Source organism: Epargyreus clarus, unplaced genomic scaffold (genome assembly GCF_041222505.1).
Source record: "Epargyreus clarus isolate Ecla_fem2 unplaced genomic scaffold, WU_Ecla_fem_2.2 ptg000004l, whole genome shotgun sequence".
NCBI lineage: Eukaryota > Metazoa > Arthropoda > Insecta > Lepidoptera > Hesperiidae > Epargyreus > Epargyreus clarus.
In genome coordinates, this window is record NW_027332212.1 from 15,311,452 (window position 1) to 15,337,900 (window position 26,449).

A 26,449-nucleotide genomic window follows, 5' to 3' on the forward strand; every position below is an offset into this window, starting at 1 on the left:
GCTAAAGATATCGTAAGTACGAGTTGTAAGTAAGGGATAAAACCCCCAAGTGGGAGAGTATTGCAACACTGCAATATGTTTGGTCGATCGTTTCCACTTGTGTTCGGAGTGTTTCGTAACCGGGTTATTACTTTTGGCATTTGGACGTTCGGTTATATCTGGGTTACCAGTACTTACTGTACGCCCGAGGCATTCAACATATTATTGTATAAAACCCTTTGTATGATGTTGTACTTGAAACTCTTGTTGCATACAGATGTACCTGTATTAATCTTAAGAGTAAGATTGTGTGTGTGGATTCATCGTTTTTTGACCTCTTGACGTAGTAAACAGAATCTTATGAATATCTTCAAGGATAACAACTTAATCTTAAAGTAGGCGATTGTTTTATGGCTGTAGTATAGGCCACATCACGATTTAGGTATTATATAAAAATATGGACACAAAGATACATAGCCTGAACATTAGTGTAGACTAAAGATGTAGATTTAATATATAGGTATTTGGATCGATAGATATTTCTGTTGGAATATTTCCGTGACTATGATATACTCTTAAACCAGAGTTCAGTTCATATTCGTCGTCCCTAGTTCTGTCCGGCTCTGTCTGTCGAGATGGCCGGCGCTGGCGAGTGGCGGCAATTCGTCGCGGCAATGTTTCCACGGAGAGACGGTGCGGCGCGCGGCTCAAATAGCCCGGTTTACGCACGCGGAAATCCTATTCCGATCGGGTCAGAAATAGCGCCGCCGTGTCACCCATCGACAGGCGAATTTTACGCCGCCACGCTACATTAGCTGCATGAGTTGTCACTGTGCGCTCCATTTTACTTACGAGTACATGGACGTACCTACTAGAAACAATTGTAACATAGTAATTTAAATATCATTTACTTACTAATTGTAAACAAGAAAGCCAAAACTGACTAGATTAGGTAAGAAAAAAATCTTTCATCTCCCAGCCCCTAGAGGGGTGCGTGGTAGAGATTGGTTATGATTCCTCCAAAGGATATACACATCGTAGTACCTAGTGGTGTTCCACTTCTTGCTGCCAGCCTGTATGTAGATACAGTTAATCGGACGATTTCCGCTCACAATTCCAAATTTTACTCGGTTAATATTTAATTATTAACATAGCACTTGTGTATATGTATAGTAAGAAAATTGTATGTTAATTTTATATTAATTTGTTACAGGTATGTGACGTCATTGCTGGCCCAACGTATGTCGCAAACTCCTGCGAATCATCACTTAAGGTACTCGGCATTATATTTACTTCATCCTTTTACAAACTTCGGGTTCTGCGTTAAGCATGATATCAACAATACAAATACGAGGGGATACAACCATTTATAGTGCGTACGCGTACTGGAAGACGTATCATTGTATCGTCATAATATTTTGACACGTTGCGGAAATAATATTCGAACAAATCGGCAACTCTATATTTAAAACAAAACACTCCCTCACAAAGATAACACTGAGTCTGGAATCCGGAAACTTTAAACTACAGTTACGGAGTTTTGCCAGCAGTTACGCTCACAGTAGCCCAGTAAATTAGTGCGGTCTTGTGCTAGAGTCCCAATAAAATAACTTTAGATATACAGACTACTCATACCCTTTAGCGTCTTGAAACATTGTTATTTTTAATTAATGTTAATAGTAACCGGGCTGTTTGAATACATACGAGTATGTGTATGGTATGTTTGACCGTTATATGAGGACCGATAGGAATGAGATTCGATAATAAGTTCTTGAGAGAATACACGTTACTGTGATCACGGTAAACAATTAATTTAATCGTCTTAACTAGCCGCGTGCTAAGACGAATAGACAACGAAGCTATTCAATGAGCCGCCAAATATCAGCGCTGCTACAACCGGTTCTCTACACACGTCTTTTGGTATTGCGTCAGTGTAATGTAAAATTACACATCGTTTGCCCTGTAGCCCCATGAGCAAATAAAATTATAATTTGTCCAAAAATTTAAATATCATATTAAACTGTCTTTACAAAACCGCTACATTTCCGAACCAGAAGTATAATATCTTCCAAGATCGAGATAGAACCAACCATACATACAACATTTTATTGAAATAATTTAACATGACATTAATGTGTGCGAACATATATTATATATATTAAATATAGATTTGTGAATCATACAAAGTGAGAAAGGTACTTACTGTCGTAATACATTCCACAGGAGTAATCAACATTTGTGTCAAAATCTCATATACATTTTGTTCGATTAAACAATTCGGGGCAGATTTTAAAATAACTTGTCATGGGCTAAATTGCGTGCGGCGTCCAAGTAATCCATTACCGGTGCGGCGGCGGTGCCACTAAAAAACTAATTTGATTGTTTGTTTGGCACGCCCGCGCACTCCAGCGTCCGTGTATAGCGGCGTATTTATAGCACGCCTCATGTCCCGCACGTACATACGGAACAATTAATAGCGGACAAATTATTTTCATTGTAAAAGAGTTTTGCATAGGGGGTACGAGCGCGCTTCTAATATATAGCAAACCACAGTAAAATCGAGAGTTACCATTACATAGCCTCAGAGTCAGAATCCTAAGAACATACTTTAGTTTACTTCCAGTTAAGTAGTGGGTGTATCCTCGTGGCATTTCAAACAGCAGTGGGATATAAATTTATATTAAAGATTAAGGAGCTTTTAAGAAGTTTTTAATCGTCCTACGCTAATTTCTATTTTTTCTTTCTTAGGTAATAATATAGTACTATACAAACAATTCTCCGCAGATAGAACAAGGATCCATGAAAAGTAAAAATTTATCACGGTTAACAAAATTATTGATTGCTGTATGACAACCTTTATTATTAAACACGAAATCTAAGGTAATTATTGTTTATATTTTTATTACGGCGAGTCTCTTTAATTTATAATTACGTCGAACCTACAATTTTTACGTTACGTCTTGTGGTTTAAATTCGACTACAATAATTATAGAGAAGTTGTTTTTTTTATTTGTCGATAGCTAGTTATCAAAGAAAAACAAATCGATTGAACAATAGAAAATATATTTTTAAAATGATTTCAACTATTTTGTCTCAATCTACTTATATAGACGCATAAAAATACATACATTTAATGAGAGCATAAATAATTTATCACGACAGACAGAATATATCTTGTAGTCGTCAATCGACAATAAATAACTCTGTAACAGTTCGTTAAGAATTTTATTCTTTATAGTGTAGGTCTAAAATTAGAACTTTAATTAAGCGTAGTATCGGTGAAACATCTGTAGAGCTGTTCAATTTGCTCACTATCAAGTATCTTCTTTGTCGTGCAGCCGTACTAGCCGCGCCCAGGCCGCCGCCCACGCCCGCAATTACTACGAAAACTCCCACGATCTTCCGATATTGTTTATCTGCTACAAAAATGTAAACATTATTATATCGGCGAGCTTTAAAATGTTTTACGCTTTGCAACTATAAAAAAACAAATGTTCCAGCTTAAATCTAAATTGTTTGCATATTTTCCTTTACGTGGGTGTTTATGAATTCCCTGACCGAGAATTCGAGTCGAGGATTCTTCCTCGTCTATAGGTACAAGTTACGACTATGAAGCGTGAATTATTTATATAATTTATATATGTATATGTGAATTTATTTATATAAATTATCATACAATGCACATTATTAGAAGTGACTTAATACTAGTTACAGACAATGACTTTCAGTTTTTTTTGTCTTGATATAATATAAGTCCATGCAATAGGAGTTAAAAGTAATAATAAAGTCTACCTACCGCTTTTTCTTCAATGTATAAGCCAACAATAATGTGAGACTGTTTTGAATTCAATCATGCGCAACTAAACAAAAAGGGCACCAAAATAGCTCCTTGTATAACCAAGTCCAAGAATAACCCGCGAGTGGGAAAGTATCGAACGGGTTATATTTAGCGCTAGTGCGGCAGGCCGGCCTGTTTCAGCCTTTGTTGGGCAGAAATAGCGCCGGCCAACCCTTCGCTGATGGATGTCGGCTCGAGCGGAGGGGAACAGGTTGGGAATATCTTTTATAATAATATTAACGCTTGTATACGACTATTGGCTACGGACACTATTAGTAAATCAGATCTTGACTCCGCTGTATTTATATATTAGTTTTATTGTAAGGAAAATCAGACGGAATATTTCTCTAATGCGTCTATTTTTAAAATACTTACGTATTTTTAAATCAACGCTGACGATATAAGCTAAAATAAACTTTGAATAAAAAATGTATCTGCTTATTTTTGGCTGAGTCACCGAACCTAAACAAATCTGTCAATGCCAATCCCGGCATGTATTCTATCTAACGTCATTTGTCGTTTATAAGAAGAATTAAACATTAAAATACAAGAATCCACTTTGTATATATAAAAGAAGCTCTAACAAAAAAGTTCCCGAGACAAGTGTCAGTATTATGAAGATGGTCCAGAATTAGCCCACGGCTAAAAATACCACAGCATGGAATGCGCGCATCTGTTTATAGAGTACACGCGAAGCGGGAGAGGACCGAGAACCCCACACCCGCCGCGCCGACCACCGGGAACCGCGCAGGTTGCTGCAGGTTGATTGTCACCTTGCACCTTGCACTCGAGGGGTGCGCTGCGTAACAAGTTTTAGGTGGGCGAGTGGGTGTGCCAGGTTGAGGAACGTTTTACTTATTTCGACAATAAGCGCAAATTGCTCACCTTATGCTCAATTACAATATGTAGAGATTGTAGCCTATAATACTTCTATTCAATACTTAAGTACTACAGCCTCCACATTTACATGACATTTGAAGGCTCCTCGATGATATAAATGGCGGCGTGGGGGAACTGCATTTGTATAGAAACTCGACAGTTCTATAAATAGTTGAATGTATTAATCTTGCTGCTTGAGAATCTAGCGCATTCAATTATCTATTCAGCAACAGCCCGTAGGCGGCATTCGGACAATGTGATAACAGTGTTGCACAAATTCTTACCTAACATGAAATACTCGGATTAAAGTAAAGCTTTGCTAAGTTATTGGACTTATTGGAGACGCTTCCGGCTTTCTACCAATTTCATTAAGTCTACATTCTATGACATATACAGCGTGTTACACTATAGAAAGTGATATTTTTTGGAATTGTTATATTATTTTACTCTTTTATATTCCATTATTTGGTCTAATAAACTATAAATAACTAATACTTAATTAAATGTGACTTATCTACTTACCTTACTACTTATGTATTTTAACTAAACAGTAGAAATACATGATGAGACACAAATACTACTTGTGTTTTGTTCTAAAAATAGCATCATGTTGTAAACTTAACGAGTGAGCATTGCAATAGGCAATAAAACAAAAAATAATGTTTATCGAAGACAAAGAGCGTTTGCACGTGACTCAATGCTGCCGGAATCCTTGCAAGCGGTCTCGGTATAGTCTTTGTATGGTAAACTAATTATAGCCACACTATTTATAGCCGTGATTCACTCCTGCGCAGCGCTCCGAACTAGACTTGTCATGAATTATTGCATACATCTGATCTCTGCCCTATTTCTCCTCATGGAAAGGATTATAGCTTTGTTGCTGTATCGGAACACTATTCTATATGTATGAATTTGAAAGCAATTATTAACTTCGTAAACGATAAGAGCAGTATTGCAATTTGTACAATAGTAAGTGTCTTTAACCACGGCTTGATTCGACCTTGCGGGGACATTTTGTTGCCAATGGTGTGCGTCAAGCATGGCCATAATTTGTAAATGAAATTTCCTCATGTTTATTGTATTAGACGAATATCATAAATCATTTTGTTTGTACCGTTTTCAACAAATTGTTTTAAGAAATGGTCGGTTGATGAGAAATTAAGTAGGAGTATATGTATTGACTTGCTCTACACCTCGCGCTCAAGTCCACTGGACCGAGACAGACATTATCATGAAGCTTTTTAATTTAACTATATGATACTGATATCTGTGGCGACAACTTTTATGTCTCCTTGACAAATCGGATGGCAAATTGGAAAGACGTGACAACGAATGAATTACATGTCAGACGAGCGGGCGGCGGGGAATTTTGTGTGAGTATGACGCAAGCAGGTTTGTTAATTATATTGTATGCGTTGATCCGCCGCATATATTAAATAAAACATACACACATCTTGAATTTTATTATGACGATTCAATTGATCGTAATCCCAGTTGTCGTAGCTCCGACATGTCGGCTCGGATATATGTCAGCGACTTTACATACATACATCGGTATCGTATTGGCTAATATAAAAATGCTCTAAGACGAATCGAATCCTTCACGGAGGTTATAAATGGTAGCCGTCAAAACAAATAAAAGTAACCTGTGTGTTATTGTAATGTTGTGCGTGGTGTGTGCGAGCGCGTCACGGGTGTGTTGCGCGTGTACACATCAATTCGGCGGGCGGTCGCCGCGCGCACCGTTCGCGGAATCCGCGGCGCACGGACGTTGTCTGGACACGAATAGCCGCCGAAAACGTACATATACCCTCACTAGCCTCTGACCCGTATAGTATGCTGAACATTTCCGTGATGTCTTCATGGGAACTCTTTGCTGCTTCTTGTCCGCTTAAAGCCGACGTAGCAACGTTACGCAATATAGTTTACAAAAATGTAGACATCAATCAAATGTAGGCGAATATTCTAGTCGCTACTCTAATGAAATTATTAGTTAATTTAATACATTTTAAGTAACACCTTAGTGTAACATAACTACTTGTAATATTTGTATCGGGTGTTACAAACAATCATGATCTTACTCGTATGTTACTTTCACATACAATAATGCATTACAATAATGCTAGCAAGAAATACCTCACTATCAGACCGTCTGACACGTGACAACTTTACGAACAGCAATGCAATCAAACTTGCACAAATGCTTATTTTGACCACTATTCAATGTGACGTGTTCAAAGGAGTGTCATTACTTCTCGCTAATAGTCAGTCACGTCCATTTCATTTACTTTAGAAAGCAAATCTTCCAACGAAGCAGCGAAGGAGTGTTACTCGGAATGGAGATCTATTAAAGTTATTCCAAAAAGCGAAAGGTTGTAAGGCAATTCGAGCGATCTTTCCGGTGGCGGAGCTGCATTTAGCCGCGTGGAAATAGCAGCGGACGCGGCGCGCGCGCATCGTGAAATAAACAGTTTACTGACAGAAATAGACGATCGCTTCTGGATCTGGAGCGGGCGAGCAGTTGGCTTTTATGGCTTCTAATTTCGGTCTACTTACTGAATTAGTAATAGGAGGGAACCAATACGCAAAACTTGTGCTGAATTATATTTATGGCTCTGTGCTTGATACAAAATGTTCGATGGAGAGTAGTGTTTTTAGATTGTTTGGAAGTTGTATACTATTTGATAACTACTATATCGGTGTATGTATTTAGGAAATATCTTACGTATACATTAAATGTATAATGTATACGATACCTACTTAATTCGTTCGATGTATGGGCTCGAACACAAAACTGCGATGCGAATTCGCAACGCAGAAAAGTGCGACACGAGTTGCTGTGATGCGATATCGTGCGGCATAGCGTCTCCCAGGGTGACCATTCGTTCGACAACCGTCAACCGTACGGAACGTATTTTGGAAAATTAGGTCGTGACATGGATCGTAAAAAGAAGTGTGCACTTTGGTTATTGCTTAAGAGATACAGGAAAGAGTAACAAAAAAATTTTGGGTTCATCCATTTATCATATATAATTTATTTTATATTTACTTTCCCAAAGAACAGGGCGCTCCTCAATCAGTAATATAAAAAAGTCAACGACGTACTTTTTTACATACGTCTTCCCACTCAACAAATACAGGTCTGTACGTCTTTCCCACACGCTGTCTCAGAACGAACTAAAAATGGCGTCAACAAGTGTGACGAAACATCGCATGAACGAGCGATGCGAATTAATTCGCAAGTTCTTGCGATGCGTCGAGGGAGCTCGCAGATTTTTACGATGCGACCTATATAGGTACAATCTACACACTTGTAAAACTGCTTTTAATTTATATTTCAACAGTTTGTTAGTTTTTTTTAGATTTTTATTCAAATAAGATCAGACTTACCTGAGGTTGGCCAAAAATGTGTTGCCTCTGAGGTTTAAGAGAATGCCTCATATAAATTCAAGTATATGTTTTTCATACCACACGCTTCAAACTAAAACACTGTTTCTCTTAACGCTGCCGTTATTAAGTGATGTAGGTGAAGCTGTCGTGCCCCCGGAATCGATTCCACCTTTAATTTTCTGTCATAATATCTGTATTTTCAAAAATCCTTTCATTATATTTTAACCATTCATTTACACGTTATTAGTGCACATAATATCACAATATCACACACACACAGAATATCACAATATAAGTATATATAATACGTATTATACATACATGTCTGACGTGGCACCTTAAAAGTAACAATGATCTAATCTTATTTGTTATCCTAATATTTACTTATTAAATGTCCTTCGAGTTATGCAATTAACATGGGTATAGTATTAGTTAGCATTGAATTGAATTGGAACAACTAAATACACACAATACCTACCAATACCCTACCTATCTAATTTATATTCCGATAATGAATTCAAGTATTACACAATTTCGTTTAAAATTTGTTAAATTGTTAATTCTTGTGGAAAATATTTGAAACCAGTACAATACCTATAAGAGATATTTTTTCATGCATAGCTTTTTCTTTTTCTTTCCTTAGGACATATTATATTACACATTATAGGACATTATATTTTAAGAGAATAATTAGGCATTTCCTTTTTTTAAAACTAAGTTCTCAAAATGAGACAAACCGTTTATAAAGTGTGCGTAAACAGACATATACATTTTAAAAAAGAGCTGTTGTGTGATGTACAAATAAGCATATTAACATTTAAAAGCAGGAATATTTTTTGTATTTCTTATAATTATTATATGCCCGCTTGCGGCGGGTATGTAGAGCAATATTATTTTATGACTGTACATATACCTTACCTACATTCCATAACAAACGAATTTCATTTGATTTAATTTGATTTGAATTAAAAACACACTACGTTAAGCTTACAATGACGTCTACTTGATTGTTGAATGACGACACGTACAAAGAAATAATTCGACCTTGTTGACTTGGAGCACGTCTGCGATGAATGGTCACACCTAGCCGATGGGCCATGGACGTCATAGGTTAATAATGACCGCAGAGGTACGCGAATTTAACACTCCGCTAAAATACAAATGTTTCCGCGAGTCTAATGGACGGAGGTACGTTTTGTTCGCGTGCGTGTTCTATTTTTGGATGTTCATAATTTTGTTCTGTTCTGCGGCATCCTGTTCACTCCTCGCGGCGCGCAGGACGCGGGAGCGAGATGGCCGGCATTGGCGGGCACGTCCTTCAATTGCCGCTTTGCTTTCTATTTTTACGGTAGCGAGTGGCAGTGTGTGAGCGGCCGCGGGAATCGCTTTGTTTTACGATATAGTAGTGTATTGTATAGTTTGACAGTTTGACTGTTTTATGTAATTTATGACTTATTTATTTTAAAAGATAGTGTTTTTTATTGAATTTGATTACAACTGCAACAAGTTAACAAGACAAGTGCTAGCCCAGAATTATAGTTTGGTTACATTTTTTACGGATGTTACAGTCTTCCATTACATCTAATCACAGGTTAGAGGTTTGCCTACATAGTGTAAGATCAATAATGTCATTTTTGTCATTCTTAAATTGTCACTGATTACCTGTAACAGGTTATAAGTTCAAGAATTCGTTATTCGTATAACTTTAAAATAATATTTCAGTACGTAGAAAGTAAGGCATTGTGGAACACATAGGGTATATGGTACATTGCGGCCGGAGGGAGATGTGACAATGTCGTGCGGCGAGCCAACAACCGTTCTTTTTAGCGCATTCAAATATTTTAGACAAGTCAAGGCCCCGGGTCTAATTTAAACGTGCATATTAATATCACCACCATTGTATCTGGCGCACTCGCTGAATATCATTTCTTATATATTGTATTACATTTTAATTAAGAAATTCCTTGAAACCACCCAAGTGAAACACCCGTGGGTAATTTTCAAATATTGTACACAGGATCTCTATCAAAATTCAAGTTAAAAAGTGAGAAAAAAAACGGGTAAGGGTTACGGACTAAAACATTTTGATTTTTAATTGTTAATAAATTGCGGTACTTTAATATATTGCCGTACATTAGTTACTCTGGGAGACACGTTATGCTGTCGGTCCAATTTGTAATCATTGGATAGCAGTTGTCGTCACGGGGACAGCCCATCGTCACTCGAGCCCAGCGGTGGGACATAACAGGGATTATAAGTACACAAGTAACGACTCCTCCCATTATCCATATTTGGTACACCTATAAATATATTATAATTAAACTTGTTATGATGTATTTACCATGTAATCAACATACACGAGGAAGACTATTTATATCTGGGTTAAAATGATACAGCATTATTTTACTGTGGACAATAAATATAACAATCACAGCACGCTATTGTGTACTCGCATGGCGTGTTAGTTCGGACGTCATGGTGGTGAATAACAGGATACAAACAAGTTATTTACAACAAGTAATATAAATGTCAATGGGTTCTCTATCGGTTGGTTTAAGTATACCTTAAAAACAATCAGTGAATGACGTTCTCGCACAATCTTGCCACAAACGGACAATGAGTGGTTGCAAGGTTTATGACACTCATATGGTTAGTAAAGCTGTGAACTAATCTGCAATATCTTTTCGCCAACATTGTTACCTACATCTATCTAACTACTATAAGGTCACTACTGAACGTTCCTTAAAAAAGAGGCTTTAGGGTCCTTTCCACATATGCGACGTAGCTAAGCAGTGCGCAAGGTAGATGCTTAGCTCCAAATCTAAAGTAAACTACTTAGCTTCTAATCACATTTCATAACACATCTGACTTGAATCAGGCGTGATGTAAAAATGATATAGCTCAACCGATCGCAATACTTAGCTTCAATCCAAATCTCCGTATAAGAAAAACATAGATAGTTACGAGTATTAAGATAAGCTCAATAATGAAAACGCAAGCAATTCTAATGGAATATTTATTAAATGTCCATAGCTTACATATCACGTACCTTTCAGGAAAGGAACCCTTACCGTCACAACATTTAAATAAGCTCAATAATGGAAACGCAAGCAATTCTAATGGAATATTTAACAAATGTCCATAGCTAAGCTATCACGTACCTTTCTGGAAAGGCACCATTACCGTCACAACACTTAAGTGTACATATTTTTATCCTTAGTAAATTAACTAACCAGAAAGTTACGGTTGTTATCTGCTATTTACTGTAATAAGGTATTAATAATGTTATGTAATTAGGAAATTAGCACATTGCGTTCTAATATCATCTTTGTTAGCATCCAGCATGACAACAAAGTGTATAGCTCTGCGATAGTGTGGAGCCATGGAGCGTAGGTGGTTACGGCGTAGACACGCTACGTCGCGTTACGTTCCCGACGCGTAGGCGGGTTACGTACGTAGGCCGAGTACTACGGGCTCTACAAACTGATTTCCACTCACGTAATGCCACTGTCGTGAGTTATTACATCCGATAGCTGTTCGAATTCTATTTTTATTTCCATTTGACATTTAATTATTAATGTCAAAGTGGACAGAAATATATAAACGGATATGAGTAAGCAAAATACACACACAACTTACAACAAAATATAAACAATATTTAATGCCCTCAGAGGGCGTCGCAAAATACTAGAGTTGGCAGCATTAATTTACATTAGGTTACATTTCCACGATGGTTACATTTTTAGTGTTATACAAAAGGAATTAACGATAACCTATGTGTTCTTATTGAACAAAGACTCATTTTATAATTCCATCCGTGGAGATTCTGATTACAGAATATGTCCTTATAAACATTTCACTGCATTACATTTTATTCCAAGGGTAGGCACTTGGTGGATATAATCAAAACAAATGTTGAAGGACGACCTCTTCGTCCGGAGCCCGGGCCCTTCTAAATATAGACATCTAAAAATAACCAGCCCCGCCCCCGCGCCGCTCCCCTGTCAGACCCTGCCGTGCTGCTCAATGTAGGTCACATTAAAAAGGGGGAGGTTTGGGAGTGTACCCCTCTCTCTAGGCGCCACGACTAGACTAGACCAATACAAAATCCTCGTATTGCGTTTTAGTATTTTCTTAGAAGTAGGTTGTCTTTTCCAGTACTTTATTACTAAATAAGCTTTCAATATCAGCGGTAGAAAAAGTATTAGGGAACTCCCTGTGTGAAACTTATACGTTTAATTTTCCATAAGATATGATAAAGGTTGTAATTCAATGTAATTTATTGATAACATTCAGAAAATACTGTGTATTGAATGATTACTTCTTTGATCTATCTTTTTACTCCACTGCCAAGGAAGGGTTATTTAGTATTTTCCTTTTGAACACGCCCTATTATAATTAGATATAGTAGCATCGACACGAATAATCCAGGTCACAGGTGTAAGGTCGCGCGCTTCCATTAAGTTTGTTTTCACCGCTTCACCCCCCGACACTCGATAAAGTGCACCAACATAGATCTCACTCATGTATGATTTTGGAAAATAATGTAAAACTATATATTCCAAACGGCTTTTAACCTATTTATAGTTTTGTAAATATTCTAAACATAATCTGTCCAGTGACGTGACTTCGTTTTAAACGATTGGTTTTAGAAGATCTTAGGAATGTGTTGTAAATGTTTAAAATCTCATATTCAATGGTTTTATATTTAAAGAACAACACGAAATATTTCGGAGAAAACGGGTAAACATAAATAATAAACTTTATGCTCAGTGTGAGTTAATGGTGATAGTAAAGAAAATAGTAAATAAATTACATTTGAATAAAAAGAGCAATGTATGTTCGTTTCAGCAGAGATGGCCCACGAGCGCGCGGGCGGCGCGGAGGGCTCGCCGCAGCACACGCCCTCGCCGCCGCACGCGCCGCGCCTGCCCATCGCCGAGACCAGCTTCCACCACCAGATCATGCAGGTGAGATACCCACCACTTCGAACGTCTTCTTATCTATTCAATTGGTACTTACGACCGTCGTACTGTCAACGTCACATTCCCATTAAAGTATTAGACTATGAACTAATTAGGTATTTAATACTGAAAAAACTTAAATTACATAAAAAAATATCATAGCTGCATTGCTCTTTAATGCATTTTGATATTCATTTGTAAAAGTAACGATCGAATCGTATAAAGATCATTTTATTCTAAAAATAATTTGGTACGGAATTTTTTCAAGTTAGCAAAATATGATGTGTTATGAAAAAATGTGTAACACAACAAAATCAGCAGGCAAAAAAGAATAATAAATAAATAAAAGTAAATTTTAGTTAGTAATGAATGGAATTCGTTTTTCCTGTGTTGGGTACTTTCCAGGTAGCTGTCAGGTATGAGGAAACATTGTGAGAACGAGTTCTACGTAATAGTTAATTTATATAGAGTTAATACAATGCGCCTCGTCATGGATCGATGAACTCGTGTCCTCCACACAAACGGAACCACAAAGCCGGCATCTGAGCACATTCACAAACTCTTAGAGCAACCTCGGAATTTCTTTGACACTGGGATTACTTGTTGAACTTTTTAAAATGCTAAGAAATGTGCTATAAGTACTGATATGGTCGAAAATACCATTAAATATTTTATTGCATATGTATTTGTCACGAATTTTTCAAAGCGATACATTGTACAAATTGAAATGCATCGTATCTGTAAAACAATAAAAGATCTTGTTTCAAAAAACATCATTACACATGTTTTCATTAAATCGCACTGTTAACATTCGCGGTATTCTTGCTTATTAGTCTGTATATATGGACTATTTTGTTGTATATGAAACACTTATACAAATATACGTAGCAATCTATAAGGGGAAATTATTTTAAGTGTTGTACAAACTTAGTGAAATATATTTTAGTACACAATTTTGTTTAGTTATAAATAGTTATAATACATACTAAACAAGTCGATTAATAATTCAAATATACTTTGAACAAAATTTGTTGTCTTATACAATAAAATAACATTCAAATAATAGAATCAGTGTTGAAATATATGATGTTCAACAATGAATTCCCGTGACCTTTCCGGCGTTGCGACACGCGCGCCGCTGTCCATCTCGCTTGAAAGCGAGGAGATATTTTTAAAAATTCCCGCACGCGATATAAATAAACTGATACGAATACACACATAAAACGTGGAACGGTCGGTCCGTCTGCATACTATATTTACATGCGTCCGTGTAATACGTCGGCTAATTTTAGAGCGAGTGTTGATGCGGCCCCTGCAGTAAATATAACGCGCGATTGCGGATTCGAAAACATTTCGCCCATTAACGCCGCCGCGATAATATCAAATATCCGGATGCCAGCGCGAATAGCTCTATTGCATGTCGAACACACCTACTGATACTCAGTTTTAATTGAAGATCTAATATTCATATTTTTGGAACTTATTAGTCATATTGACGCAGCTCTTTCAATTAGTGTTCCAATAAGTGGGAGTACATTTATCTGCGGTGTTACTAAATATTTCATAGAATTATTGGTATACTCAAAACTCATAGTGTACATGCATACATTTCGGCATAACTAATTATAATTGTGAAATATATAAACGTATGTTGTGTTTATATCGGTTCTTCTATATATAAGGAGTTCAAATTTTGTAATAGTTCTTAATATTGGTCCGTTGCAGTCGGAAAACGGTACGGATTTATAAATTTGGAGCAGATCCAAGTACATCCATCGTGAGCATCTGACGTTTCCACCAATTTTCTGTGTGTATTTCTGTATTCCTCATTCAATTTCAAGTTACTGACCGCTTCGGACATTGTTCTCGTAAATAACGTACGACTAAGAGGCCTATAAGGATAAAACTTCGGCTTGCTGTTTATTATTCGACTTAGATTTGAAAAGGCTTCGTCATTAAATGTGATGCAATCTTACGTTATGTTCAAGACTCTGACGCTAATTTATTATTAAAAACTGTTTAGCATACATAATATGCGTACAAGACATACGCCTACTTTAAATACACTTGCGTACATCGAGAACGTTGTCGCAGCAACCGTTCAAAAAGTGTTAGCTATTGACTTTCGGTGGTTTGACGAGTATGATGGGCATTGATGGGCATTGATTGAGCCAGGACGATGTCAAAACAATACAAGAGCGCAGTAGGAGCGGGGCGGGCGGCGGCGCGGTGCGGGCGGCACGACAATATTTTTACGCCGCCCACACGCGTGTGCAAAACATCCGTCCGCGCGGCTATTCGCGGCGCGCGCGCATTCCGCACCCCGCCATTTCTTTACACCATGGATCCAAAATAATGTACGCGACGCCAAAAATATGCGGAGACGCCGCCTCCGCCCGGCGTGCTGCGTGTCTTTCGTGGATTACACGTTTTACACGTTATCAATATCACTAAGTTTTCATTCATTTTTTTCCCCGAGATATTGCAATCGTATTGTAAAATTTACTTAAATTACAACCAAATAACATTAAGCTGGATAGATGGTATAGTAAAAAAATAATATTTTGACAAATAGTCCGTATTTGTCAAAATATTATTTTACGTCGAGTGCTAAATATCACTCACGAGTATATAAATTTTGATCTTTAAATTATTAGATCGACGGTAATCTACTTTTTAAAATTATAGTTAAAAACAACTGTCACTTGTAAAGTTCTCCTTAAAAAGTAGCTTGCATGTAAACGAAAGTGAATTTCATTATCATAAAGCTTTGATGGTCTCCTTAATTTTAATCATCAATAGTAACGACCACTATTATCTGTTGTCTTCGGTAAATACCTAAATAATACATATTCCAAATGTTATAAAATTTATTTATCTAGTGAAGAATTATGTACCTTCTGAAAAATAACTACGAAAAAATATCCGAAAATATACCTAATAAAATAACCGCTATCTTAATTTCGAAAATACTAACCAATCCACACGTTGTTTCGAATGGGCAGCGGTCTACATGTATATCCTCTCTCGTTGTCAGAGTCAGAGCCCGAGAAAGAATCATATTGCGGAGAGAGCGAAACAAACTTTAGAAAATAGTTTCCTGTTGCAAGTGAGTTGTTTCATCAATACATACATATCGTGTACAGAATCCAGCGTCAACTATTAGAAATGGAACCGCCTTACTTAGTTTAAAAAATACATAAAAATTATTTTATTATAGTTAAAATTGCTTCAAAATTGTTTATAGTTTTGGTTTTGGCTTTATTATATATATTTTTTTAATTATCACAATTGTTATTCGCCATAATTAACGACTTAATTAATAGAACTTCCAATATATTATTTTCTATTTGAGACATTGGTCTACTGATACCCATTTCTCATTAGGATTAAAATAAATTGAGATTCAGGTTCTCATAAGATTTAAATACAACTAAGCACTCATCAGTAGATGAATCAAGTGCTGTTGTTGTGTTTGATTCCATTCAATCGATTTCATGAAAACTAGAGAATCAGAATTAGGTAAAGCTATTGGTTTGATTCTATTTTGAATAGAAGTCTTTCATTCGTTTTGTTTTAGTTTATGAGTAAAGCGTTTCCAGTTCTATTTAGTATGTGTACGCGTCAGATTCATCAGCTGCAGCATTCCTTGCTAATGACAACTCTGGAACATTGTTGCGATGCGGCAGGGCTCCGCGCCATCATCTCTACACTGGGTTAATTAAACTCTTTGACGGATGATGTCATGAGATGAGAATACCGTATGACGATACTACTAATGTACAACTTACGATTTCAAATCATATATGAAATCACATTTCTCTTCTTCCTGCTTCTGATTTTATAAAAAACTAATTATGAAATTATTTCCACTTGTTTTATTGTATTTCTTTATTCTTATTCATGGGTTATTCATTATTATTATTATTAATAAAAACAAATTAAGTATAATATTCACAACGGTGTTCCAGGCTGTAAAAAAATTATACTTATATCCAGAAATGCACAGCTCAATGAATCTGACTCGTTATTGCTAAAGATAATAAAAAAACAAATTGTTGTAATTTGAACTAATTGTTTGTTGTACGTGGTGAGGTAGGTCGTATAGATGTATGTTCACTGTGTGTAAACACTGTAGCCGTATCTAACACAATATAAATGTTCAATAATTTTGTTGTTGTAATAAATGTTATAATTATACAAAGTTGTCGTCAAGCATGCAATTTGAATATCATTGGTTCTAGTTCAGCAGCAGCATAATTTCGAAGAAAGCAGGATGTTGGACTAAACAAAAAGTACTTTTTTTTTAAAGCAATGTCGATGTTCTTATTCGTTTTCGATCTACAGGAAAAATGTCGAATTCCATAGGAAGGCCCTAAAACACGGCGAGACAACCGCCACACCTACTTTTGCCTTTCAGGGACAGTGTTTCTGTATTTAAACTAGAAAGTCGTGGTCTCGATTGAAATCTTGCGTTACAACTTACTCATAGTGTTGTCAAAACGCTCGTGGTCCATTTCGACAGGGTAGATTTTGGAAACAATAAGAAATACTGGGCAGTTTCTTAAATAAATTTCAAAAATTCATTTCACTGTTTAAATAAGACTTATTATAAAAATATTTTCATGAAACTTTACCGGATCATATTTTTCTAATTTAATTCATTTAGTTATCTGCTCGAGGCGCTCACAGGTTCACAAATTATAACATTTAAATTGTTTTTGTGTAAATTACGGATAATAGTTATAATCACTTTGTTTACGTCTTGTATTTAATGATGAGTTTATATTTTTTATGTATTAAATTAAAAACATTGGCAACCTTCACAGAAAATTGATCGACAAGGCCATTTGCATCAGCTCATTCATACAAGGCGTAATCAAATTACTGTTTGGCACTAATCGCACTTTTTGTACAACACTATTACAAGTTATATTCAAAGCGAACTCTACTGTTGCAGTTAAAGAAGCAACAGCAATTGCAACAGGAGATCCTGCTGCAGCACTTCCAGCAGCAGCGGCAGCAGCTCGCCGAGCAGCACGAGCAGCAGATCAGGCATCACTTGAAGGTACATACACTTTCAATTTATCACAATGTAAGTTGTTTACTTTGCTATTCAAAATAATTTTGTAGTTTTAAGCTAATTTTATAAATGGTTGATTGATGGATTGATTTCTCACACAAATATGAAAACAACTGGATCGATTCGAATAATGATATAAAGATGGTACTCGTTAATGACAGCTGTCCTGTCTTGTGGTATGATGGGTGCAGTTACGTCGTAGGCTAGATTATAAATAGACGTGAATGGCGACCCAGCGGCTTGTGGCGTAATTACATCATTCATATTACGCCGTGCCACTATGTTAACCTCACCTGACCCCAATTGCGGAACATGGGAAGGTCCGGTATACACTCGTCATCCTTGTCCACTTGTCCACTTCGAAACTGCTCTTGCCGTTGAGTTATGAGCCATTATAGAAGAAAAGACACTCTGAAGTTTTAGAGCATTCGTCATCGCAATATTAAAAATCTGTACTCAAAGATTATTTTCAAGTATTGTATCACTTGATCGTAGTTTGTGTATCAAACTGTGATTCACTTACCGCAGCATTCCGCACATTGGAGATATGCAAATCACGTGGAGAGTGTCCAAGGCGTTTGTCGTTTTGATGTGTTACGCCGCCGGCATTCGTGACGCACGCATAAAACTCGTTCTTTACTTGCGATTTCAATGCAAACACAACATGTTTTCTTTCATATCACATCTATTTATAGTGGTTCTCAGTAATGGACGCAGCGAGCGGTGTCAACGTCGGCTTTTTAGCGCATACGCCCTTTATTGAAACTAAATATAACTGGCTTATCGCGGAACGATGCCGCTGGCGGATTTGTTTCTCATTAGTGGCGCGATGTCGCCGATGAGCTCGCCTATCTGCCGCTGGAGCCACTCGACTCGAGCTGACGAACTCCTTGACCCTACTCTCGATAAAAAGCTGTGTACCATCATTTTCATAAATTGGACAATAATAAATTATGTTTTTTTATTGATTTATCAAGATCATGTTTTAAGAATAAAAATTAGGTATAATTACGTAATTGCCCATGAATTAAGTGTCGATTTCTGTGGTTAAAAACAACTATCTATTACGTGTGGTATAAGCTTCAATTCTAGCTACTATGATTGAAGCAATTATTATTGCCAGTCGTATATTTAAATGATCTTGCAGTTGAAAGCATGCAATTGCACCATCGTTTTATCGCCAGGGTGCCCTAGGTCCCTTAGCATAAGCATAGTGGTTCCAGCAGCAAGTACAACTGGGTGCACTGTGTTGTTCCAGCTGTGGGAGCAGCAGAAGGCGATGGAGGAGGCGGCGCTGCGCGAGGCGCGCGAGGCCCGCGAGGCGCGCGAGGCCCGCGAGCGGCACGAGCGCGACCGCGGCGAGCTCGCGCGCAAGAAGGACAAGCACGAGCACAGCGCCAACGCCTCCACGCAGGTCAAGCAGAAGCTGCAGGTCAGTATCATGGCTACCTTCTTTAATAATCTACCTAAGTAATACGTAGACTCTATTTCCAAGTAGCTGTTATTTTCTTAGACCTATTTACATGATAAAAAATCTTGAAAAGCACGGTATTGATATTCATCAGTATTTTACGTGAAATAAAAATAAAAGAATGAATGACTAAGCTCAAGACAAGGCGTGAACTCTTTTTAATAAATCTTTGTGTTAATAATTAGATGTAGATTATTATATTAAAATCCCATTATCAAGTTTCTTAATACCTACGTATGATCTAGAATCTAAGAAAGTATTTCATCTTTGTCCTATAACCTAAATTAACATAACTTTGTGAATTTTAGGAGTTCCTAAAGAAAAAGCAAGCTGCAGCGAATGCCAATGGAACAGTACCTGGTTCACCCTATAGAAATTGGTATGTACCAGCACGTTTATTTATTATTTATACAATTAAAAATATTTATTGTTTTATTAAATTAAATTTTTTAACGAAGTAATTTAATTAATAACAAAATACTGGCTGTAACCTTGTACCATGTTTATTTTGATGATGATGATGACATTATCCACACCTATTTCTACCTAATAACAGCAGTGTTAGATGCTGCTGTGTTCCGGTTTGAAGGGTGTGGTAAGGGAGACAGACTTTTCCGAGGCGTTCCAGCGTAGTCCTCAGGGGTAGCGGCGCATCTGTGGCCGACCTCAGGTAGGAATATCTAATCCTATCTGGGGTTGATTACAGATGTCCATGGGCGGCAGTAGCCATTTACCATCAGGTGGACTGCAGGCTCGTCTGCTACTCTAATATTATAAAAAAAAAAAAATATTCTCTATGTATAGACTAATGCAAGCAGAACCTTAAAGATAGAAGACATATTTTTTATGAGAACCGATCAAATCAACAAAATGAAACAAGTCATCAAATTAAAGATAAACACAATGATGGGCCAACACTGGTGGGGCAATAAATTAAAAATATTGCTCTTGTTTCTGCAGGGGCATTGTGAAGTCGTCGTCGGGCGAGTCGATCACGTCGACGTGCGCGACGGCGACGGCGCACCCCTACCGCATCGCGCCGCCGCCGCCGCCCGGCCTCGCCGCGCCGCAGCCCGCGCCGCAGGACTTCCCGCTGCGCAAGACCGGTGAGCAGCCCCACATTCCTCTCCCCTACCTTACACCCCCCGCGCACTGTTTAATGCAATATAAGGTAGTAACTACGCCAAACTTCTAGTTCGCTCTGAATAGAGGAACGTGTCGCGTCCCAACAGCATATTGTAGATATCAGCGGGAAGAAGACAGCGCTGGGTCCCCCCCGGCACCCGTCCGCTGCCCGCTCTCGCCCGCGGGTACATAGCTCTGTTAGTGTGCCCTTACGTTACTACGGAGTATATGCTTGTAGTTGTGTTCGACCGCATTGGGTCTATGACTACACCTGCGCGCAACAACTTCAGAACGGTATAGAAGTTTGGCGCGGCCTATAGCCTATTGTCTACATTTTGGAGCTGATTCTAATAAATATTGCATTTAAGAGAGAGCGGTGAGATTGATGTGTTAGCTAACTCTAGTATTGGAATATGTTGTAGTTTGGTGTGAATTTGTTGGTAACAATTAAATTTGAGTGCGTTTTGTATTTATTAACATTTAATTTTTATATTAACTACAAGTTAAAACTATAGTCTAATTTTAATTTTAAAGACAAAAATCTTGCATATATTATCTGAAGAATTAAGTTGAATATTCATTCAATTCAAACATTTATTTAAGCTATTGTATTGCGCATTAAAATAACTTTTCTTAAATAGAACGAGGAAAATAATATCGATATCACTTTAAATTACTAATTAATTATTAATAAATTCACATATATAAATAGTCGAGCTATTTATACTGTCAAATATATTTAATATTTTCCTCATGTGCATTAGCATATTGCTAAATAAATGAATTAAAATGTAGGATTTAAAAAGTAACATGTTGTTGTCGTGTCAGTGTGTGCGTATGAATGATGTTCGTGTGCGTGCGAGGGGCGTGTGTGTGTTTGTGTGCGCGTGTGTGTTAGCATTAACCGCATGGTGTTGTCTGACTAACGGAATGCGCAGCGTCGGAGCCGAACATGCTGAAGGTGCGGCTGAAGGCGCGCGTCATCGAGCGCCGCGCCTCGCCGCTCGCGCGCCGCCCGCTCAAGCCGCGCGCCAAGCACCGCAGTGAGTCGCCCGCTACACACTAAAACACTATAAATTACCCCCCACCCTACGATCTTCAACACCACCTGTCCCATGGACGCTAGCTTGCTAGGATCAGTTCCGGCAGAGAGTGCAGAAGCTACTAGAAGTAATTTGCTACTCTAATAATGAATGTAATGAATGTATTAATAATGTTTAATGTTTCCAAGTATACTCGATTTGGCTGACTGTAATTACTTTACGTTTTAAAATATGTATTGAAAAGCCACAACACATACAGTTGTTATTTCTGAAACAGTCATTCATACCTTAAGTATCAATGCAAATCAATCAAGATACTAAATACTGTATAGACACAAAATATCCGTTAAATAATTAGATTCTCTACTGTATATCATCCTTCATCATCGTTCTTACTCTCGGTGTTGTATTGTATGTAAGATACCTGTGTAACGTATTAGCGTGTTCCGTGCAGATTGCGAGGGCGGTTCCCCGCGCGGGTCGCCGCCGGGCGCGGCGTGCGCGGCGCCGCCCATCCGCGAGGAGGAGGAGGGCGGCGGGCGCGCGCCCGAGCTGCTGTTCTCGTCGCCCTCCATGCCCAACATCTCGCTCGGCCGCCCGCACGCCGCGCCGCGCCTCGCGCCGCCGCCCGCGCCGCCCGTGCCGCCCGCGCCGCCGGTAAATATACTCACCACTCGTTCACGCGCCCACCGGATCAACTGCATCAGACAGTCATACCTTATGCGCCCCGATTCATTTGATTCGTGTATGAAACGTATGATAATTGTCATTCATTAAAATATATTAATAATTTGATTAAATAATTCACGATAACTTTCGCCATTTGTCCACCGCAACTGTCACCGAGCCGATACCGGCAATTAATGATGGCGCCAAAGTGGCGTACATACATTTACTAACGCTGGAATTGGCTAGCATAAGTTGGAATTTGTTAACACCCTGCCGTTACACGCGTGACAGTTGGAACAAAATACACCATTGTTATCGGTCGCGGTGGACAAACTATAGCCGTCACGTCATATTAAAATCGGCCCGAAATAATCTCGTTCTCGGTATCGACTCGGTGACGGTGGTGGTGGACAAACGGCCTTTGTGTTATCTTCCACTTCATAGACTAACTACTTTGTTCAAAATAAATTTTCTACAAAGTAATAATTTTATTTATTATCGTCTTGCCAGACGTTTTGACTTATGTTGTGGGTAATCAGGTGACGGTGACGCTGCCGCCGGTGTCGGAGGCGGAGGCGTATTGCGGCGGCGCGCTGGCGCTTAACGCGGCGCGGCTGGCCAAGCGGCCGCTGGGCCGCACGCACTCCGCGCCGCTACCGCTCGGCGACCCCGCGCTGCAGGCGCTGCCGCTGCAGCCGCCCTCCGCGCACCACTACCTGCGCGACCAAATACGAAAAACTGTAAGTCGCTAAACTGTCCTTTATACAATATACTATAATATCTGCGCGAGCGAAGCCAAGCCGTGGCAATTAAAGGGTTTTGTTCATCTTTTCTTCCTGTCTCATCCGGTTTGCCTCAGGGCTCACATCTTGCTCCTCTCCTTTTTAATTTATTTATTAATGACATAATCAACATATTTAACCATTCCAATATTTTATTGTATGCAGACGACATGAAAATTTTTAAAACAATTAAGAATCTCTCTGACTGCATTAAGTTACAAAATGACCTGAATAAATTTATAATATATTGTAAAAATAACTATTTGGAGCTAAATGTTAAGAAGTGCAACATAATAACTTTTACCAGAAATCGAAATTATGTAAAATTTGAATATAACATCAACCATGTCTCTGTAACTCGTGTAACCGAAAACAAAGACTTAGGTATAATCTTGGACAGCAAGCTGACATTTAATGAACATTTAAATTATATCATATCCAAAGCCCACCGCATGCTTGGTTTTGTTTTAAGAATTAGTCGAGATTTTAAATTAAGTTCAACACTTTCGCACCTATTTGACTCATACGTCAGACCTCTGCTTGAGTATGGGTCTGTCGTATGGAACCCGCAGTACAAGGATCAGGTAAACAGATTAGACAGAGTTTTTAATTTATATTTAAAACATCTTAAGTTTAGATTTAACAATGTGCCAGTACTAACACCTCTTACACTAAGACGAATTGAGAGAGACCAAATGTTTTTATACAAAATATTAAATAATTATATTGAATCCCCTTTCATGCTAAGCACTATTGGTTTGAGATGCCCCCGAATTCATTCTCGTTGTAGAAGTTTGTTTCACGTACCGTTGTGTAAAAAGAAATATACAAGTAATAATTTTATATATCGTTCCTGTAACTTTTACAACAAACATGTACAAGAATTGGACATATTTAACTGTTCAATACTCGCATACAAGCGGGAGCTGAAACAGACCCTCGAAAAATGTATTATGTAATTGTGTAATAATTTACTTTTTAGTGATTATTTACTTGTATATGTATTTTGAATTATTTTACCTTTTTAGTGATTATTTACTTGTATATGTATTTTGAATTATTTTACCTTTTTAGTTATTATTTACTTGTATTGTATTTTATTATGTTAATTACCTTCTCCAAACTTTATGTATTACATATAAGTGGAAACTTTGCTGATTTTTGTTATGTCTATGTGAAAGTTACTGTGTGTATTGAATATTGTATGTTTCCCAAATAAAAATAAAAAAATAAAATAAAATACTTCCTCATTATAGCTTTTCCCATAATAGGTTTTGCTTAAATGTATTCAAAATATAATGTATTCAATATTTTGATGACCTCTTACATTTTTGAGAGTTTTTGTTTATTTATTTATTATAAAAACTGATTTATCACTGACAACTTTATTAAGTTATAAAGTACACCGTGCGTTTCGGATTGTAAATGACGAATAGTATAAAACCCTCGTACCCTTAAAGTTTCATTTGCTAATAAATAAAATGTATGTACGATATTAGGTGTTGACGCGCGCGCACGACGCGGCGGCAGCGCAGCTGCGCGAGGAGGAGGGCGAGGTGATCGACCTGACGGCGCGCCGGCCCGCCGCCGCGGCCGCGCTGCCGGCGCTGGCGCCGCCCGAGCCGGCGGACGCGCCCGCCGCCGCGGCGCCGCTCGCGCGCGCCTTCTCCTCGCCGCTGGTGGGCGCGCGCGCGCCCGCCACCGGGCTCGCGTACGACCCGCTCATGCTCAAACATGGGTAACGCACCTCATGTGTATATCCCTTTTTATTTATGCTCTTTTGGTTTGCATCTTTTGTTTTGCTCGTTTTCTCCCCTTTCGGTTTGATCACTTTTGACTCCTAATTTGTTCAAATTTAACTTTCTTTTAATTTTGTAATAAATCTCTATTACGGTATTTTAAAAATCTGTGCATGTCGTGGAGCTAATCGATTATGTGGTTTCGATTTCGAGTACTTCGTTAACGTATCTATTTATATACTTTTTTAACACCAATATTGCATGTCTAAGAGCATCTTAAGATCGAGAAGGTAAAATTGATTTTAAATATTCATCGAAATAAATATAAAATGAGTAAATCGCAAGGTCGGATCGCAACATAAGTTAAGAGGATGTTCGTTACGTTCGTCAGGTGCGCATGCGGCGCGCACGCGCCCACGCACCCGGAGCACGGCGGGCGGCTGCAGTCGGTGTGGGCGCGGCTGTGCGAGACGGGGCTGGCGGCGCGCACGGAGCGCACGCGGCCGCGCAAGGCGACGCTGGAGGAGCTGCAGGCGGTGCACACGGAGGCGCACGTGGCGGCGTTCGGCGGGCGCGCGCGCGACGTGCGCGACGTGCGCGCCGTGCGGCTCGTGCGGCTCGCGTGCGGCGGGCTCGGCGTGGACGCGGACACGGCCTGGAGCGACGCGCACACGCCGCCCGCCGCGCGCCTCGCCGCCGGCGCCGTGCTCGACCTCGCGCTGCGCACCGCGCGCGGAGACCTGCGCAACGGGTACGCATACACGATCACTCTGACAAGCTTAGTAAAAAAAATAGTGATATTATTTATACCAGATTAAACCATCGATACATTTTTATATAATTTAAACGAATTTTCAGTTTTGCGGTAGTGCGACCGCCCGGTCACCACGCTGAGCCAAACCAAGCGATGGGCTTCTGTTTCTTCAACTCCGTGGCTATCGCCGCGCGCATCCTTCACACTAGGCTCGGCCTCCAAAGAATACTCATTGTTGATTGGGTACGATTAAATTCACGTATTATAATGTTTTTAAATAAAGTATTTAAATAATGACTAAAATCAATAAATATGGATACAAAGTAATGTTTTTTGCGGTGTTTGTCCAGGACGTGCATCATGGTAACGGCACGCAGCAGATCTTCTACGAGGACCCGCACGTGCTGTACGTGTCGCTGCACCGGCACGACGACGGCAACTTCTTCCCCGGCACCGGCGCGGCGGGCGAGTGCGGCGCGGGCGCGGGGCTCGGCTACACCGTCAACGTGCCCTGGCCCGGCGACCCGCCGCTCGCCGACGCCGAGTACCTCGCCGCCTTCCGCTCCCTCGTCATGCCCATCGCCAAGGTACGTCACCATCCTCCCACTCATTCCGAGACTGCGGTATTAGAATATACAGTAAAACCCGTTTAAGACCATTTCATAGGGACCCAACCAAAAACGCGTCTTAAGCGAGAAAGCGTATTAAGCGGGATAAGGAAAATAAAACGTAC

The 26,449-nt window shown here is 38.9% G+C and overlaps 1 protein-coding gene across 13 annotated transcripts in view; it reads left to right on the forward strand.

Moving 5' to 3' along the window:
- The window catches only part of HDAC4 (histone deacetylase 4), a 71,416-nt gene that overhangs the window by 41,836 nt on the left and 3,131 nt on the right, over window positions 1-26,449 (forward strand). For 3 of the 13 annotated variants that reach the window (XM_073093559.1, XM_073093560.1, XM_073093562.1), the window contains 13 exons: window positions 12,941-13,056; window positions 16,088-16,159; window positions 18,011-18,145; window positions 19,392-19,565; window positions 19,913-19,983; window positions 20,565-20,710; window positions 21,668-21,772; window positions 22,227-22,429; window positions 22,981-23,181; window positions 24,723-24,961; window positions 25,354-25,713; window positions 25,821-25,959; window positions 26,067-26,303. In XM_073093559.1, the coding sequence (XP_072949660.1) occupies window positions 12,941-13,056; window positions 16,088-16,159; window positions 18,011-18,145; window positions 19,392-19,565; window positions 19,913-19,983; window positions 20,565-20,710; window positions 21,668-21,772; window positions 22,227-22,429; window positions 22,981-23,181; window positions 24,723-24,961; window positions 25,354-25,713; window positions 25,821-25,959; window positions 26,067-26,303 (2,198 nt within the window). Of the gene's footprint in view, window positions 1-1,192; window positions 1,253-12,937; window positions 13,057-16,087; window positions 16,160-18,010; window positions 18,146-19,391; window positions 19,566-19,912; window positions 19,984-20,564; window positions 20,711-21,667; window positions 21,773-22,226; window positions 22,430-22,980; window positions 23,182-24,722; window positions 24,962-25,353; window positions 25,714-25,820; window positions 25,960-26,066; window positions 26,304-26,449 lie in introns of all 13 variants that reach the window. The other 10 variants (XM_073093567.1, XM_073093568.1, XM_073093569.1 and 7 more) reach the window with 7 other exon arrangements.